This window comes from Rhinolophus sinicus, chromosome 18 (genome assembly GCF_057876585.1).
Source record: "Rhinolophus sinicus isolate RSI-liver-muscle chromosome 18, RSI-T2T, whole genome shotgun sequence".
In the NCBI taxonomy this organism is placed as follows: domain Eukaryota; kingdom Metazoa; phylum Chordata; class Mammalia; order Chiroptera; family Rhinolophidae; genus Rhinolophus; species Rhinolophus sinicus.
The window spans coordinates 116,008,269-116,024,857 of NC_142518.1; the positions used below are offsets into that span (position 1 = coordinate 116,008,269).

Genomic DNA, 16,589 nt, shown 5'->3' on the forward strand with positions numbered 1-16,589 from the left:
CCTTTCCTTCTGTCTGCCCTTGGAAACACGACTTGCCCTTTAAGGTCTGCACATCTCGGTCTTTAGGAAGCCTTCCCAGATGGCTGCAGCACCAGTGCTCCGAGCTTCAGGTTCACTGCCTGTGTCTCGTGTTTGCCTCGTGGCCTAGGCTGCTCAGTATTGTTACTTCTCAGCACCCTTCCCTGCCCACCTCAGCTTCTGGGCTGCAGGGACTATGTCTTGTTTATGGTGGAAGGTCCCTGTCCCAAAGCATGCCTACACAGTGTCCAGCCAGCCAGTTGAATCACTGCTTACCCTGAACCCATGTACCTAGGTGTTTCCTGTCAGTGACAGGAGTGCCCAGGAGGGCAGAGAGGAAGCCAAACAGATATTAGTAGGTGGCATTGGCCGGCACGGCCCCAGGGCCAGGCAAGGAGAAGCAGGAAGTGCGTCTCCGGAGCCTGGGCAGAGCTGGCTGTAATGATGCACTACTCCCACACCTTGGTCCTGATTTTCTTGTTTATTGAAAACTTTTAGGCAGAATTTTAGACATAAAAATAACAGCGAGCAAATACAAAGGTCTTGGGGTCCACAGGCAGTCACTGCTGGGCTGGAGGCCTGGGCCAAGGCCCCAGAGGGGCAGCTCCCACCATGCTGTTTGCCTTGTGCTCCCTGCCTATGGGGAAGGCCAAGGTCTAGTTACTGAATTAGGAGGCTGGTGGGACTTGTGGCCAAGGCAGCCAACTCTGAAGGGGCAGGGTGGGGCTTGGCAATGAAGGAGCAGCAATGGCAAAGTCCCAGAGCCAGGGAGGGTGGCGTCTGGGTTTTGAGGCCAAGGGCAGAGAGAGGGAGGAGCCTGGAATGTGGGGCAGTCAGGCTGCATGGCGGAACGGGAGCCCCCAGCCTACCCTCACAAGCCTGAGTAGGAGGCCTCTGTGGTCTCGGACCAGGACGAATCCCGGCGGGAAGACGGTGAGTGCCGCTGCTGCCAACTCTGGCCAGGGCAGCCCAGGCGCACGAGGAGTATCCACATGCGCTCACGGAACTTGACACCCACAAAGGCATAGAGCAGTGGGTTAAGGCAGCAGTGCATGTAGCCCAGGCCTGACGTGACCGACTTGGCCACATTCACATGGTTCTCTTGGCGGCAGTTGCGCGGCAAGACCCCCAGGTCCAACAGGATGTCCACCAGTATCACCAGGTGGTAGGGGGTCCAGCAGAGGGCAAAGGCCACCACTACCACCACCACCAGCCGCATGGCTCGCAGCCGCCTCTGGCCCCTGGAGGCCAGCAGCACCGCCAGGATGCGGGCATAGCAGTAGGCCATGACCAGCAGGGGCACCAGGAATCCAGCCACCAGCTGCAGGAGGCGCAGAGCCGAGCAGCTCACAGGTGGGAAGTTGTGTTTGCAGCGGGTACCATTGAGTTGCTCATCACGGTGGGCCGATAGGAAGATGAAGTCGGGGAGGGCGAAGAGCAGACAGAGCCCCCAGACGACCACACAAGTGAGGGCCACGCGGCCGGGGGGCCCCCGGCGGTAGAGCTGGGTAGCGTGCACGATGCTCAGGTAGCGGTCAAAGCTAATGCAGGCCAGCAGGAGGGCCCCCGCACAGAAGTTGATGTTGAATAGGGCGCCTGCCACTTTGCAGAGTGGTGACCCGAAAACCCACTGGACCGCAGCCTCCACTGCCCAGAGGGGGAGGGTCAGCACCAGCAGTGCGTCAGCCACCGCCAGGTGCAGCAGGAAGGTGTCAGTGCTGCTCAGGGCTGCGCGCTGGCTCAGCAGCACAGCAGCCACGGCACCATTGCCCAGCAGCCCCAGCACAAACACTACGCTGTAGAGGACCGGCAGGAAGGCCCGGTCAATGTTCAGGCTGAAGTCCTGGAGGCAGGGCTGCGACTCACAGCACGAGTCAGTCTCGTTTTCAGCCCCGTACTCATAGCTAGAGCTGAAGTTTTCCAGGAAGCCGAAGTCAGAGCCTGCGAACTCCTGGCGTTCACTGAACTGTGGAGGGAGGGAGGGAACGGACTGTGTAGAGGCCTTGCAATCACTGCGTCTGAGCTCAGCCTTTCCTATGAGCAGCATCTCTGTGAGGCTGGCCCTGAGGCCTGGGCCACACCATCATTGTCCCCGCTTTTCTTCCAAGGCCACACCTCCTGGGCTCTGGGATGTAACTTCCCTTCTCAAACGCTGATTTCTCTCTCCCCCTCTGGGATTGGCCCAAGGACTTTGGGCCAGAGGAAAGCTTCCCTCCTGGCGGGGAGCCCTCCTTCCCCCTCTCTTCCTCCACACCTAGTTCCACCACCCACTCACTGGCCTTTCTCTTCCCTCCTCAGCCCTTGTCTGGGGACCCCCAATTTCCTGCCCCAGTGAGGTCCCTCTATAAATCATTGTGCCCCTCCCGATGCACACTTTCTCCCCTGTTTCTCCCCCTCCCTTACACCAAGGCCTGCCACCCTCTGAGGGCTCCTCCACCAAACTCTAGCAGACATATTCCTCCCACACCCCCCACAAAGCACCCACAGCTGCAGGCCTGCACATTGCCAATTCAGTCCAGGACCAAAGAGTCAAAGTTCCAAGTCAGAGCTGAGGGGAGCACTGGAGGCCGTGCGGGGCCAGCCTCTACCTCCTACACTCCGCAGGTCAGGGCAGTGACTCACTGGTGGTCAGTGGCACAAATCAGTGGCCAAAGTGAGGTCTCAATCCACGGTCCAGTGGCCCTTCTACACAAGCCCTGCCTTCTGTACCTACTCACCCAGCCCTCTGGTAGCCCCGGCTGTGACACAGCCCTGACGCTTCCCTGCTGTCCTGGGCTTTCCACACTGAGCGGTCTGGCCTGGCTGGGCAGCAGCACTTACCTCAGGGAACATGGCTGGGCTGGTGCTCTGGTTGCCGGGCGCGTGCTGCCTGCCCTTCAGCTTTGGTGCTTGTGGTTGGGAACCTGCACAACACAGAGGAAGTGAGGTTTCACAGCTCTCAACAGCCGCTTCTTCCATGGGTTGTCTCCAAAGACCTCCCTAGGCCTGGTGCTGTGGAGCGCCCATGGTCACCATTCCCATGGCCAGGAAAGTAACCTTAGGAAGCGCAGAGGGTGGCTGGGCGGGGAGGGCTCTGAAGTATTGCAGAGCAGCTGGGAAGGGAAGGACTGCTTCTCCTGCACTGCTACCATCAAGGCTCAACAAGTGAAAAGTGCTCATCTGGCCTGCATGATTGCAGACTGGATCATTAAACGTGTTAGGTCTGTAAAGGAGATCAACCTTACAACATCAACATATTTAAAAGAAATCCATTACACTAAATCTAGTCCTTTACTATTGTCCCCCACCCACCCTGTCCCTGCTAATCCACAGGGGCAAGGAAAGGGACTTACTAGTAATGAACTTGCCATGTGCCAGATGTTGCTTTAGGGGCTTTCTCTGTCACAACTCCCTCATTAGGAGGGGTTATCCCCATGAGTAACCAGAAAGCAGAAAGGTTTTCACCAGACACAGCAAGTAAGTGTGGGTGCTAGGAATGGACCCACGGCTGTCTGACTCGCCTTTTACCGCTCATCACACTGCCTTCAGTTTTTGGGTTTTTTTTAATGGATAAACTACGATACATTCATGCAGTTAAAAACAAGTGAACCAAAGCTATATATTAACATGAGCGCATCTGGAAAATCCAATGACCACATGGTAGAGGAGGCAAGTTACAGAATAGTGTGTATAGCTTGCCACCACTTACGTAAGTTCTAAAAACCACACATACAAAAACAATACTGTATTGTTTTGGATACAGCTATTTGTTCTAGAAGTTTAAGAGAGACTGGAGATACCACAAATTCACAAGAGCAGTTGCTTCCGGGACAAGAAGAAGGGGAATAGGGTTAGGGAAGGGTACACGAGGACCTCCTGATTTGAAGAAAAAAACTGTAAATAGCATTTGTTGAGCCAATCAGTCCTTTAACGGCTGTGCACACTAACAGTTCCTGTCCCAATCTTGGCCTCAGCATTCCTCTCTGCCTCTCCCCCTCCCTAGCACCCTGTTATTATCAGCGGGGAAAAGTGGCCTCTAACTTGCCTCCCAAGCAGTCTCCTCTTTTGCTCTGTCCCCCCAGATGAAAAGGAGAGGCAGACAGAGGCAACGCTAGCCCATGGCCTTGGGGTCCAGTTTCCAGCCAGAGTGCTTCACAAGAGACTCCAGTTGAGGGCTTGGAATTCAGCTCAAACATATTGACAAGATGCGCACTTTGAAGCCCCAAGGCCCTTCTCTACCTTCTGTGGACAAAAGACGTGACTATCATTGCTCTAAACACCTTGTCACCTGCAGAGTCCAGGCCAGAAGAAACTGAGGGCCCGGAGGAGGTCAGGTTCAGTGTAAGCTGAGGGGACTGGAAGGATTCCAGAAGCAATGGCAGTTAGGATGGACTTGGCAAGTGACCGCCTGTACGATGAAGAGGGGTGGGAGCTGAGAGCACAGTTTCCTGATGCTGGTGGATGAAACTTCCATTCCCTGGGCTTCTACACGTGAGAGAAATGAGGACAACAAAAAGCTCTATTTCTTCAGTTTAAAGGAGGGTCTTGTATTCTGCAAGTTCGGCCTTCATCCCCTTTTTGGTATTAAAAGGAGGTTTTCTTTATGAGATGATGGTGGAAATCGCTGATAGTTTTAGAAGTATGTGACAACCCACTGTGGGTCCTCCACATATATGTTGGAATGTTGGCACTTCAGAGTCTAGGGACCCCTAGTCTCCTTCCTGTGCCCCAGTCTCCTCATTGGTCACATGGGGACAATGCTCCCCACCTTCCCTGCTTGCTGGGAAGGAGAAATGAGAGCACATCAGACAAGACCTTCACGCAGGTTCCGAGAGCTTTCCTGTCTGAGTCTCTGGGCCTTATCCTGATAGGGCAGCCTGGGTGTTGGGACAGACAGCTCTCACTGCCTGCTGTGGGCTGTATGGCCGTGTGGCCTGATGCGGTTGGAAGAATGCTGAACTCTGGCCCTGACTCCATCCTGTTTGAGGTGTGCGACCTTGGGCAAATGACATAAGTGGTTTGAGCTGGTCTCCTCAGCAGAGTTATTATAAAACAAACGGAGATATCCAACACTGTAGGGCCCCTGGCACAGGTCCCAGTTGAGAATCTGAGTGAGACAGGTATTGGCTACAAAGCTATAGTCACCGGGCGCATTCATGCCAGGGGAGCCCCGGCATAAAGTGTACTGCCTTGAGGGGCATGCACACATTTGTCTGGCCTGAGGGTGGCTCCCCCAGAAAGACTGCCCCTTGCCTTAGCTGGGAGGGTTTGGCCAGTCCTGGCCGAATCTCCTGGCTGCCCAGCTGCGTAATTGCAGGCAAATCATTTCACCTCTCTACCTCAGTTTCCTCATCTGAAAAGTAAGCATAAAGACAGTACACGTGTGATAGGGTTGCTCTGTGCACTGGTTGGTACATGATAGGTGCCCAGCGAGCGGCACTTTCCTTTCTTTCTAGTAACTTTTTAAACCATCCCCTCCCAGGGCTCAAAATGACAGGTCCGCGGTGGGCTTTCCCAGCCAAGATGCCTTGGCAGCTGCCTGTGTCGTGGTGCTGAGCCCAGCCTTTGTCTGGCCCTCTAATTAGCTCATCTCCTGTCCCAAGCAGCCCCCAGACCAGGTCAGAGGCAGGCCAAACCCTTGGGGACACCCCTCCAGCCAGGGGCCTGCACCCTGACTTCTGGTAGAGACTTAAGGAGGAAGTTAGTCAGAGTGAAGCTGCTCCGGGCCCCACCTGTGGTCAAGGTGTGAAATATGCACCTGGCTCTTCACTGCCACCCCTCCCCCTGTTTTTTTAATTTCTTTCACATCTCTGGGCTGTGGTTTGGGGAGATAGCAGGCTTGGAGGTCTGAGCCTTGAGCCCAGTGCCTTACAGGAAGAGGGCCTCCACAGCCAGGGAAGTGGGCCATTTCCTCCTCCTTCACAGTGTCTGCTGCGACCTTGGGCAAATGACATAAGTGGTTTGAGCTGGTCTCCTCAGCAGAGTTATTATAAAACAAACGGAGATATCCAACACTGTAAGGCCCCTGGCACAGGTCTCAGTTGAGAATCTGAGTGAGACAGGTATTGGCTACAAAGCTATAGTCACCGGGCACATTCATGCCAGGGGAGCCCCGGCATAGAGTGTACTGCCTTGAGGGGCATGCACACATTTGTCTGGCCTGAGGGTGGCTCCCCCAGAAAGACTGCCCCTTGCCTTAGTGGGAGGGTTTGGCCCTGCCTCACAGCCTCTCTTGCAGTTCCTCAGATGGGCTCTTGGAGCCCTGCTCCCAATGCTCCTGGACTCGGCCACCAGTCCCAGGCTGTCAGGGGAGCAGGCTCAGTGTGGTCTAAGCTTCTGTGGCCTAGGCTGGGGCAGAGCCTTTCTCTCATGAAAGTAACAAGAATCCCAGCCTCACGAAGGGGCATGGGTCTGCCCTAGACTGTTCTGGGGCTCTGGGGCTCCTGCTGGCTCGGAATTTCCCAAGAGAAGGAGAGCTTAAGTCACAGGGAGGCCCAGGGACCAGGGACCATCCTTCTGCCCCTCTTCCTGGCAGGTACTCCCTTTCTAAGTGCTGGGGCCAGAGTCTGCGGCCTAGGCAGGCCAGGCCCATGGGGGCGAGTTCCCAAGCTCTAGGCAGCTCATTCTTTTTGGGACCAGGGAAGGAGGCTATTGCTGCCATTTGCCAGGCAAAGGGAGACAAGGCAATTCAAGCCGCGGACACAGCAGGTGCCAAGGCAAGGAAGTGAGGAAGAGCTTGTCAGTCTATGGGCCATCAATCTTGTTGGAAAAGAAGGAATGTGCGAAAGCAGGAGGGTTGAGGGCGTTGGAGGTACTTCAAGCCCCAAGCCCCACCACCAAGCAGAATGACTTTCCCGTCATCCTGTCCCCAGAAGTGCCTGGAGTCTGTTAAATAAAAATAGCTTCCATTCAGCAAGCCCATACTTGCATACACATGATCTCTTCTGCACCTGGGGATGCAGAATGGAGGTGGAGGCTCACAGCGGTGAGGTGACTTGTCCCGGGCTAGTCAGCCAGTAGGATTTCTGTCAAGATTCCTATCCAGGCTGCTTTCTAATGTGCTAAGCCAATCGCTGGGGCTGGAGACCCTGCTCCTCCCCTTATGCAAGCATGCTGCTGCCCAAGGACTGGTTTTGGTAGGAGCCACGCTGACTCACCACACAGCCCCATAGAGGGAGCATTGGTAAACCTCAGTGCACCCCCACCGTTCTCGCTCTGCTCCTACCCACTTACCAGGGGGAAGACATGTCCGACTCTCCAGGATGAGGGGCCTGGAGGACCAAGCAGTAATCTGCCGAGCGCCAGACCCATTTTGCAACACTCCCAAGAGAGTGTATAGTGCTCCCAGAAGCCTCCATTGCATTGCAGGCCAGCTCCCGAAGGCCTGGCTTGGAAAACCCCCCACATCTGGGGTTGCTGTGCATCAGTTCCCACGCTGCCCTGTATCAGGGATGCCACCCCAGCTTGGGCCTGTCCACACTGTCCAGAGGTACAGGGAACAACACTGCACAAAAATCTGATGATGGAAGCCTGGCCTTGATGGATTCTTGAGTCCTAGTCGCTCCCACAGGGAACGGGTGGGGGCTAGTCTCCTACACTGCTCAGCTGGACCACCCCTTGCAATGAAGTCATCGGCAGGTTCACTTCTTGCATTCCCTCAGGTAGCCCCATGGCGTGAGATCAAACAGGATAATACTAACAGCTGCTGTTCATTGATTACTTAGCTATGTGCCGGGCACTGTTCTAAGACTTTTACTGGGATGAATTCATTCAATACCCACCACTACATGTACCTATGACATTGTTACTATTATCATTCTTGTCTTACAGAAACACAGAAAGTTTAAGGAACTCGCCTGAAGTCACATAGCCAGCAAGTGGCAGAGGCCTCATGCTCTTACCTGTTACACTCTGGTGCCTTTTAAGGTTAGAGGGCCTGGGATGGAAGGTGGCGTTCACCGAAGATTTCTTTGGCCTTATCTGTAATATTTTACACAGAGACTGTATTCCAGTATTTGCTTGTGATTAAAAAGCCATGAAAAAGGAAATCAAAAATAAGCTAAAAGCTGGGACAATTGGTGAAATTTGAATAGAGCTTGGGGATTACATAGAAACCTTACATCCATGCTGTTTTGCTAATTTTGACCATGTAAAAAAAAGTCTTTATTTATAGGAAATACACATTGAGGCATCTAGGGGTCAAGGGCTATCACATCTGCCACTTACTTTCATGTGACTTGGAAAACAGACATACAGAGCTCGAGAGGATGTACAAAGTATAGAGCAAATGGGGAAACGTGCCCATGGAGTTCTGTACCATTCCTGCAACTTTTCTGCAAATTTGAAATTATATCAAAATAAAAGGTCCTGAAAGAATGTCTCTGAGGCAGGATAGTTTTGGTGTCAGATGGTCCTGGTGCTATTCCCAGGACCAGCTTCACGGCCTTGTGAGAAGAAAGTGGCGGCAAGGCTGCCTGGGAATAAACACTCCCTGTCTGTGGCCTTATGCTTCGGAAGCACCGCTCCCTTCCACAGTTCAGTCCCCACCTGCCCTCCCAGTGGGCTCACTTTGCTTCCAGATGCCTGGGCTTCTTCCCTGTGCCCACTGTCTGGCGACCTCCAACCTCTCAGTCCCTCAGAGGACATAGGCTATGCCTGAGGCTCTTGGGGTGACTCCATGAGAAGGGATTGGGGCTTGTGTCCTTCAGAGGGTGTCACCAGCTGAGAGCCTGGGGTCCTTTTTCCCAGACGGAAGTGAGGCTGCCAGGAAGGTCGCTCTCCCTAAGGAGCAGGCAGTCTGGGCTGCTGGGCTCCCGTGAAGAAAAGGCACAGCCTGGAAACCCCGGTGCCCCACCCACACTGAGCAAAGGCTGCTGGGTAGTGCCCTCCACGTGTCCTCACCTTGGAGGGTACTCAGTTGTGTTTTAGGTTGCCTTCCCGGGACCCTGCATGAGGCCCCTTGATGATGGGATGTCTGGCCTCCTGGAAAATGTGTGAAGCAGCCAAATGGATTTCCTAAAATCCTACCAGCATGTGCTGTCGGCTTTGTCCCCAGGTCCTGCTTAGCTCTGCCATGGCCCAAGCGCTGCCTCCTATTGGTGTGGAGCACATATTTCTCCAACTAGGCACTAAGGCAACTGCCCAGGTGCACGTCCTCATGGGTGATGGGGTGGGAGGTCTCTTCCAGAGGCAGACCCCAGCTGGGTGGGCTGCCTACGCTGAGCTGCAGGTACAGAAGGGACTGTGCCTAAAAGCTGGACTTAGAAGGAACTCGAGGAGACACCTAATTGAAAACACCCACAAGTTCCTCACTCACAGAATCCTACATTAACGACTCAGTCAAAATGACTGTGGATGACCTGACGGATGGGCCACAAAAACAAGTCTTTGAGGTAGGTTCTAGTTCTACTCCTATTTTAAAGATGAGGAGACAGACTCAAAGAATTAGGTAACTTGCCCATGGCGAGTTAGTGACAAAGCCTGGATTTCAAATCAAGGCTCTGGCTGCAAAGTCCACACTCTTAACCACCCCGTTCTACTGTCTCACCTGTAAAAGGCCATTACGTGAAGCTAAAAGGAGCAGAGGGGCACAAAGCTGGGCCTGATGATGGGTGTGTTGCCCATTATGCAAATCCCCAAGCCAGGTTCCCGAGTGGCTGAGCCGGAAACCAAGTCAGGGCCCCTTCCTGCAACAAGCTCCTCAGGCATTCCACAGTTGGGCTGGGTGCCTAGACAGAAAATGAGCGACAGGAGTCCCGAACTAGAGAGAGTTACCATGGAAACCAACAGTGTGCTAAAGCTCAAAGCTGAGCCTGTCTGGGTTTAAAAAAAAGCAAATGAGATTTTTTAAAATTCTAGTTTGAGGAGGATAGCTTTGGTAGGAAAGCCCTCTGTGGAACTCGGAGGATGGTTTTACATATTTGCCAGTGAATAGTGGTCTTTCACATGACTACTCAAAGTATCTATAAATCACTGTAGCTTATAGTGTAGCTAGAGCTAGTGATTGCATATGAAGGGGCTCAGGGTGGGGTGGCTGAGGAGGATGGACGGGGTGGGGTTAAGGAAAGAGCTGGAAGAAGGCGGATGGTTTGGGGGCAGGTAGGTGCAGGGACACAAGTTAGAGGGAGGTTGTAAGCTGAAGTGGGGGAAGCAGGGGTGGCAGGGAGGAGAGAGAGAAGGTGATTTAGCGATGAGATCTACAGCTCTGGTTGGCCACCCCCAGCCCACTCTGCCTCTAGTGCATGTCCATCCATCTTCGCCATGAGCGTGGCATCCCCTGTGCCCTCATGTCAGGTCTGGGAAGTCTGGCATAAACGGGATCTGGTTAGCTTCGTTGAACTCCAACTTATTGACAAGGGACCTTAACTTTCTCCCATAAACCCCCTTCCTGTTACTGATATTACTATTCCAAAGCACCAGTTGTTTGCAGGACATGATTTGACACATACCAGCCCAGAGAATGGAGGCTTTCTCCTGGCCTGCCTTTAAGGTCTTCCATGATCTAGCCCCAGCCTCCTGCTTGGCCTGATTCTCTCTACTCACTAGAATATTCTATCCAAACTGGGCCACAAGCTGTTGCGAGCATACCCCAAGTTTTCACTGGCCGGTGTCTGCCCAAGTCCTACACAACCTTCAGCTCAGAGCTATGAAGGCATAAACAGTTCGTTCAGCTGGCCCCCGGGACTCTGCCCTGAGGGCCCCAGGTGATGGGGCAGGACAGAAAGGAGAGGTGAGAAGACCCAAGGGAGGAAGCAGGAAGTTTCAGTACTTTGTGCCTACCTTCCAAACATAGAAATAGGTTGAAGTCATTTTGCAGGGCAAGTCTCTGACTAGAAGTATCCTTTGCCATTTGACCTCCTGCCTGCAGCCTTCTCACCCTCGGAACCATCCATTCCACTGGGAATCACTGGACAAGTATAGAAAGGCCAAGGCAGGCTCTGCAGGATGTCAGTGCGAGTCCAACTGAGTACAGGAACCGTGTAGCATGCTGGTAGTAACTGGGCTTTGTTTGGTGTGCAACAGGCCTGGCTTGCAATCCCATGTTAGCCACTTAATAGTTGTATGATTTGGGAAAATAGCTTCACTTCTCTGAGCCTTAGGTTCCTCATCTGCAAAGTGGAGATAAAAGCTACATCTTATGACAAGGATGAAATTATTGTTGAGAGGATCATATGAGATCAGTGTAGGTAAATCACCTGGTGCAATGCCTGGCCTTCTCAGACACACACTGGAAAGTAGCCACCCCGTCCCTGTCTATCCTTTAGCTTGTTTTATCATCTTCACAGCATCTGCTATTTATTTGACTATTGGTGTATTGACGATTCCTTTGGAATATACCTTTGACAGGAGATATGATTTGGGTTTTTCATATCACTATATGCCCAATGCCTTCAATCGTTTCTTTTCTTTTTTCTTTTCTTTTTTCTTTTCTTTTCATTTCAAGTTTGTTGGGGGTGACAATTGCTAGTAAAGTTACATAGATCTTGGCTGTACAATTCTGTAACACATCATCAATATATATATTGCATTGCATGTTCACCACCCAGAGTCAGTTCTCTTTCCATCACCATATATTTGATCTCCTTTACCCTCATCTACCACTCTGTCCCCCTGCCTTAAATAGTTTCTGATACAGAGTAGGTGCTCATAAATATTTATTGAATGAGTTCATACATGAATGGATAGTAGGTTCTGAAAGGGTAGATGTAGCTCTCTGCGTCATGTGTAAATGTCTTGTGTCATAGCTGCTGGCCAGCCTGTGACCTAGCACCAGATGTGTCCTGGGGAGCACTTGTCCAGGGCCTGTGTTTAGGAAACAATGCTCATTACCATAGGAAAGATTTCAGGAAAGTTCTGCCGTAAAGACCAGAGTTACCAAACTCATTTGATGACTGTATTAGCTCCTCAAGGCTGCCATAACAAATGACTATACTGGGTGACTCACAGCAACAGAAATTTGTCACAGTTCTGAAGGTCAGAATTCCAAAATCAAGGTGTTGGCAGGGCCACACTCCCTCCAGCAGTCTAGTGAAGAATCCGTTCTTTGCCTCTCCCAGCTTTTGGCAGCTGCTGGCCAGTGTGCCTTGGCTTGTGACCATTCTAATCTCTGCCTCTGTCTTCAAATGGCCTCTCCCTCTTTTGTGTGTCCAGTCTCCTGTCTCTCTCTTATAAGGACACTTGTGATGGCATTTAGAGCCCACCCAGATAATCTAGGATAGCATCTTAATCTGAAATCTTTAACTTAATTACATCTGTAAAGACCTCCAAATAAGATAGTAGTATTCACAGGTTCTGGGGTCTGAGACTGGACAGATCTTGGGAGCCATTATCAGCCAACCACAGCCACTAACTCCCCTATTTTCTACAGCTCCCCTACGATCACTATAGAGCATACTTGGAGAAAAGGTGATTTGAAAAAAATGAGCTTTTAGAGAGAATGAGAGTGGAGATGGGAGTACAGTACAGAAAGAAACAACTTGAAAATTTAAAAGGTTACTGCAGTTGACAGGCCCTGCTCAGGCTGGAAAGGATGGGATGGATATTGACTAAACTCTCCTGCTGATTCTTTGTGTGGGTCAAGTACTGGGACCCACTGCGTACAAAGACATGGAGAGCTAATTATGCCTGCTGGAGAGCAATGACTGTGCTGTGCTTCTCATGTAATTAGGTCACAGAGCTTGTCTGGGTATGGGTGGTTTTCAAGAGCTCTCCAGGTAATTGTAATGCACAGCAAGAGTGGAAAACCACTAGGCAATAATATCGAAGCAATGAGAACTTCAAAATACAGCTGTTAATGAACATGATCTTCAGGAGTAGTAACAAGGTTCACAATGCCGACATCAATAATTAACCCTCTTGACCATCTCAGTGAGATAATAACAAATAGGGAAGTGTCAGGAGCACTGGCTACCTATGGGGAGTGGGGAGGGGGGAGCCTGGCAAGTGTTAGGTGCAGAGGGAAAGCAGCCACTGATGTTCAAGGGCCTCAGTCTCCAGATTGACACTACAGAACCAGGGCTGGGGGGACATAGGGAACCGGCAGATAACTGCCAAGAATTGCCAGGAGGAAAGGGATGATGTTGTTTATTTTTTAACTTTTTAAAATTAAATTTATTGGGGTGACATTGCTTCATAAAATGATATAGCTTACAAGTAAACAATTCTGCAATACGTCATCTGTATATCACATTGTGTGCTCACCACCCAAAGTCAAATCTCCTTCCGTCACCATATAGTTGACCCCCTTTACCCTTTTCTTCCTCTCCCTGATCCTTTTACCCTCTGGTAACCACTATACTATTGTCTGTGTCTATGAGTTTTTGTTTGTTTGTTTGTCTTGTTCATTTGTTGCTTTCTTTTTTTCCTGCTTTTTTTATTTTTATTTTTAAAATATGTTTTTATTTTTCAATTACAGTTGACATTCAATATTATATTAGTTTCAGGTGTACAGCATAGTGGTTAGACATTTATATAACTTACAAAGTGATCCTCTCAATTACTCTAGTATTCACCTGGCACTATACATAGTTTTTTTCTCTTTCCTATCCTGATTGGGTGTTTTCTGCTACCTTGTCTTCCAAATTGCTGATTCGATCCTTTGCTTCATCTAACCTACTGTTGATTCCCTCTAATGTATTCTTTATTTCAGTTATTGTAGTTTTCATTTCTGACTTTTTAATGTTTTCTATCTCCATTTTTATGTTTCCTATCTCTTTGTTGAAGTTCTCACTGAGATCATTGAGCATCCTTATAACCAGTGTTTTGAACTCTGTATCTGGTAGATTGCTTGTCTCCATTTTGTTTGGTTCTTTTTCTGGAACTTTGTTCTGTTCTTTCATCTGGGACATGTTTCTTTGTCTCCCCATTTTGTCTGCATCCCTGTGTTTGTTTCTATGTATTAGGTAGGGCTGCTATGTCTCCTGGTCATAGAAGAGTGACCTTATATAGTAGGTGTCCTGAGGGACCCAGGGGTGCAGACTCCCTGGTCACCAGAGCTGGGTGCTCCCGGTGTGTCCCTTGTGTGGGTTGTGTGTACCCTCCTGTTATAGTTGAGCCTTGGTGGTTATCTGCATGTCAAGGGGAGGGACTGACCCTCAGGCTGATTGGTTGTGGGGACTGGCTGTGACTACAGTGGAGGAGCTGTGGTGCAGGGCCTGACACTACAGAGCAGGATTTGCTTTAGCAGGGCTCTGGTGTCTGCCCAGTCTGCCCTTTGGGTGTGTCATCTGTGGAGGTGATTGGGTGGTGCTCTGGTGTGGTCTGAAGCCGGTCACCTGGTGTGTTGGTTCTGAGGCCTCTTGAGAGGGGCTCTGTTGCAGGCTAAGTGCAGCAGCTGCCTGTGCCCTGCTTGGGGCCACTTGGTATGCGCTACAAAGTGACTTGCAGATGGTTGCCACCTGCGCTGGACTTAGAGGTGCCTGGGAGAGGCTAAGTTGTGAACTGAGGTCAGCTGCCGCTAGTACTGAGCTTGGGGCTGCTTAGCAAAAGGTACAGGGCATGCCAAGGTCAGCTGCCACCCACCTGGGGTCCGCAGACCCTCCCTTGAGAGTTATCCAAGGAAGATTGCAGCACGGGCTGGGGTGGCTGCCTGCCACCGAAAGAGCCTGTGGTGATGCCTGAGTTGGGTGGGGCGGAGTCCCAGGGATTCATCAGGGTGAAGTGAGTGGAGCTGACCAGGCCAATCAGATTCAGATTTGACTGCGCGGGAGAGGGCTCAACACAGGAAAGATGGCGCCCGCCTGCTGGCCGCATAGGAGGAGAGCTCGACACAGGGACAATGGATTCTGTCCCTCCAGACCTTTCTCTGAGACCACACAACTCCGTCTCTCTGTTTGGCACCTTCCGAGCTGCTGTCTCTCCACCGAAACCCAGGGTGAGTTCCTGCGAACAAGCGAGTCTGTGTGTGTGGGCCCTTTAACGGGATGTCTGGGTTTCCTGCAGTTATCTGTATCACCTGGATGGATGGAATCCCAGTTGGTTTTCACAGCCAGTGGTTGTGGGGGCTCCTCTTTGCAGCACTGGAACCCTGGGCTGGGGAGCCCAGTGAGGGGCTGGGACCTCTCACTCCTCAGGGGAGTCCTCCGTAGCTGAGATATCCCTCCTGATTTTTAAAGGTCACACACAGGTGTGTGACCAGCCCTGTCTGCATCTCTGTCCCTCCTACCAGTTTTGCCGTGGCTTCTTCTGTATGTTGTTAGAGGTAAAACTTCTGTTCAGACTTCAAGGTGGTTCTCAATGATGGTTGTTCGTTCGTTTGGGTGTAATTTTGATGTGGTCATGAGAGGCCAGCACAGCATTTGCCTACTTGTCTTGACCGGAAGCCTCATTTGTTGCTTTCAGTTTTATATCACACATATGCGTGAAATCATATGGTTCTCAACTTTTCCTGTCTTACTTATTTTGCTTAACATGATAAGGTGTTGTTTATTAAATAAAAAAGGGGAAAGCCTTTGGTCTGGGCCCAGTGGTCAGTGGCATTTACTCCTTCTGCCCCAGCAGTATCGAGCAACCCTGCCATGACTGCTGAGGTCAGAGTGGTGGTTCCTTGGCAACTCTACTGATTCTCATAGGTAGAGAAGTTGGCCTTTAGGATGGGCCAAATCCTTTTGGAGCCAAATTATTAAATATACTTGTGAGGTTCAAGCTAACTGGTATGAGACTGCACAAAGGGTAAACTAAACCTTTTTGAGGTTGGGGCTTCCAAAAAGGAATCCTTCTTCATTTCTCTACAGGGTCTTATCCAGGGCTTATCAAGGGTCATTCCTATCCATATCTCCCTAAGCTCCCCATCTCCCTGGGGAGATAAGCCAGGCAGGCGTTATTGCTATTTTTTCTCATTTTAAAAATTGTGGTAAATATACACAACATAAAACTTACCATTTTAAACTTTTTTTTGGACAGGGAATCATAGATAAATTTTTATGATAGGTAATGTATTCTTCGTATATAGAACATCGCATTTACCTTAAAATCCCAAGTCATTTCAGCATATTGAAAGGATAAAATGGGGTGATGACTTTGAAACTGCTTTTTGTAAACTTTAAAGTTCTAGATTATTTTGAATAATTATAAAGTTCAGGAAGAATGCACTATTTATTACATTTTATGTCTGATTCTCAGCCTTCTCCCACCACAATTATGGGGGGGGGGAGTAAGAAATGTATGTCAACATGGAATCAGACTCTGTGGGGTTTTAAACATTTTTTAATTGGGGAATATTGGGGAACAGTGTGTTTTTCCAGGACACATCAGCTCCAAGTCAAGTCGTTGTCCTTCAACCTAGTTGTGGAGAGCGCAGCTCAGCTCCAAGTCCAGTCACCATTTTCAATCTTAGTTGCAGGGGGCGCAGCCCACCATCCCATCGGGAATTGAACTGGCAACCTTGTTGTTGAGAGCTCGCGCTCTAACCAACTGAGCCATCTGGCTGCCCCAGATTCTTTGTTTTGAGTTATTTAATTTAGACACTTATTATTTTAATGCAAGTGCTTTTACTTTGGTAGCTCCTTACCAATGACCCCAGTTTCCAAGCATGCTGCAAACTCCTGTCTGTGCCTCTGTGCATGCTCCTCCCTGACTCAGTGGCCTTCTCCGCC

At 50.6% G+C, this 16,589-nt stretch overlaps 1 protein-coding gene across 1 annotated transcript; it reads right to left on the minus strand.

The window, feature by feature from the left end:
- Positions 1-484: 484 nt before the first annotated feature.
- On the minus strand, positions 485-2,935 carry CXCR3 (C-X-C motif chemokine receptor 3). The gene is made up of 2 exons (XM_019747920.3): positions 2,839-2,935; positions 485-1,984 (listed from the first exon to the last, which is right to left on the minus strand). The coding sequence occupies exons 1-2, from the start codon at positions 2,848-2,850 to the stop codon at positions 890-892; spliced, it is 1,107 nt and encodes a 368-aa protein (XP_019603479.3). The 5' UTR covers positions 2,851-2,935; the 3' UTR covers positions 485-889.
- Between the last annotated feature and the right edge of the window lie 13,654 nt (positions 2,936-16,589).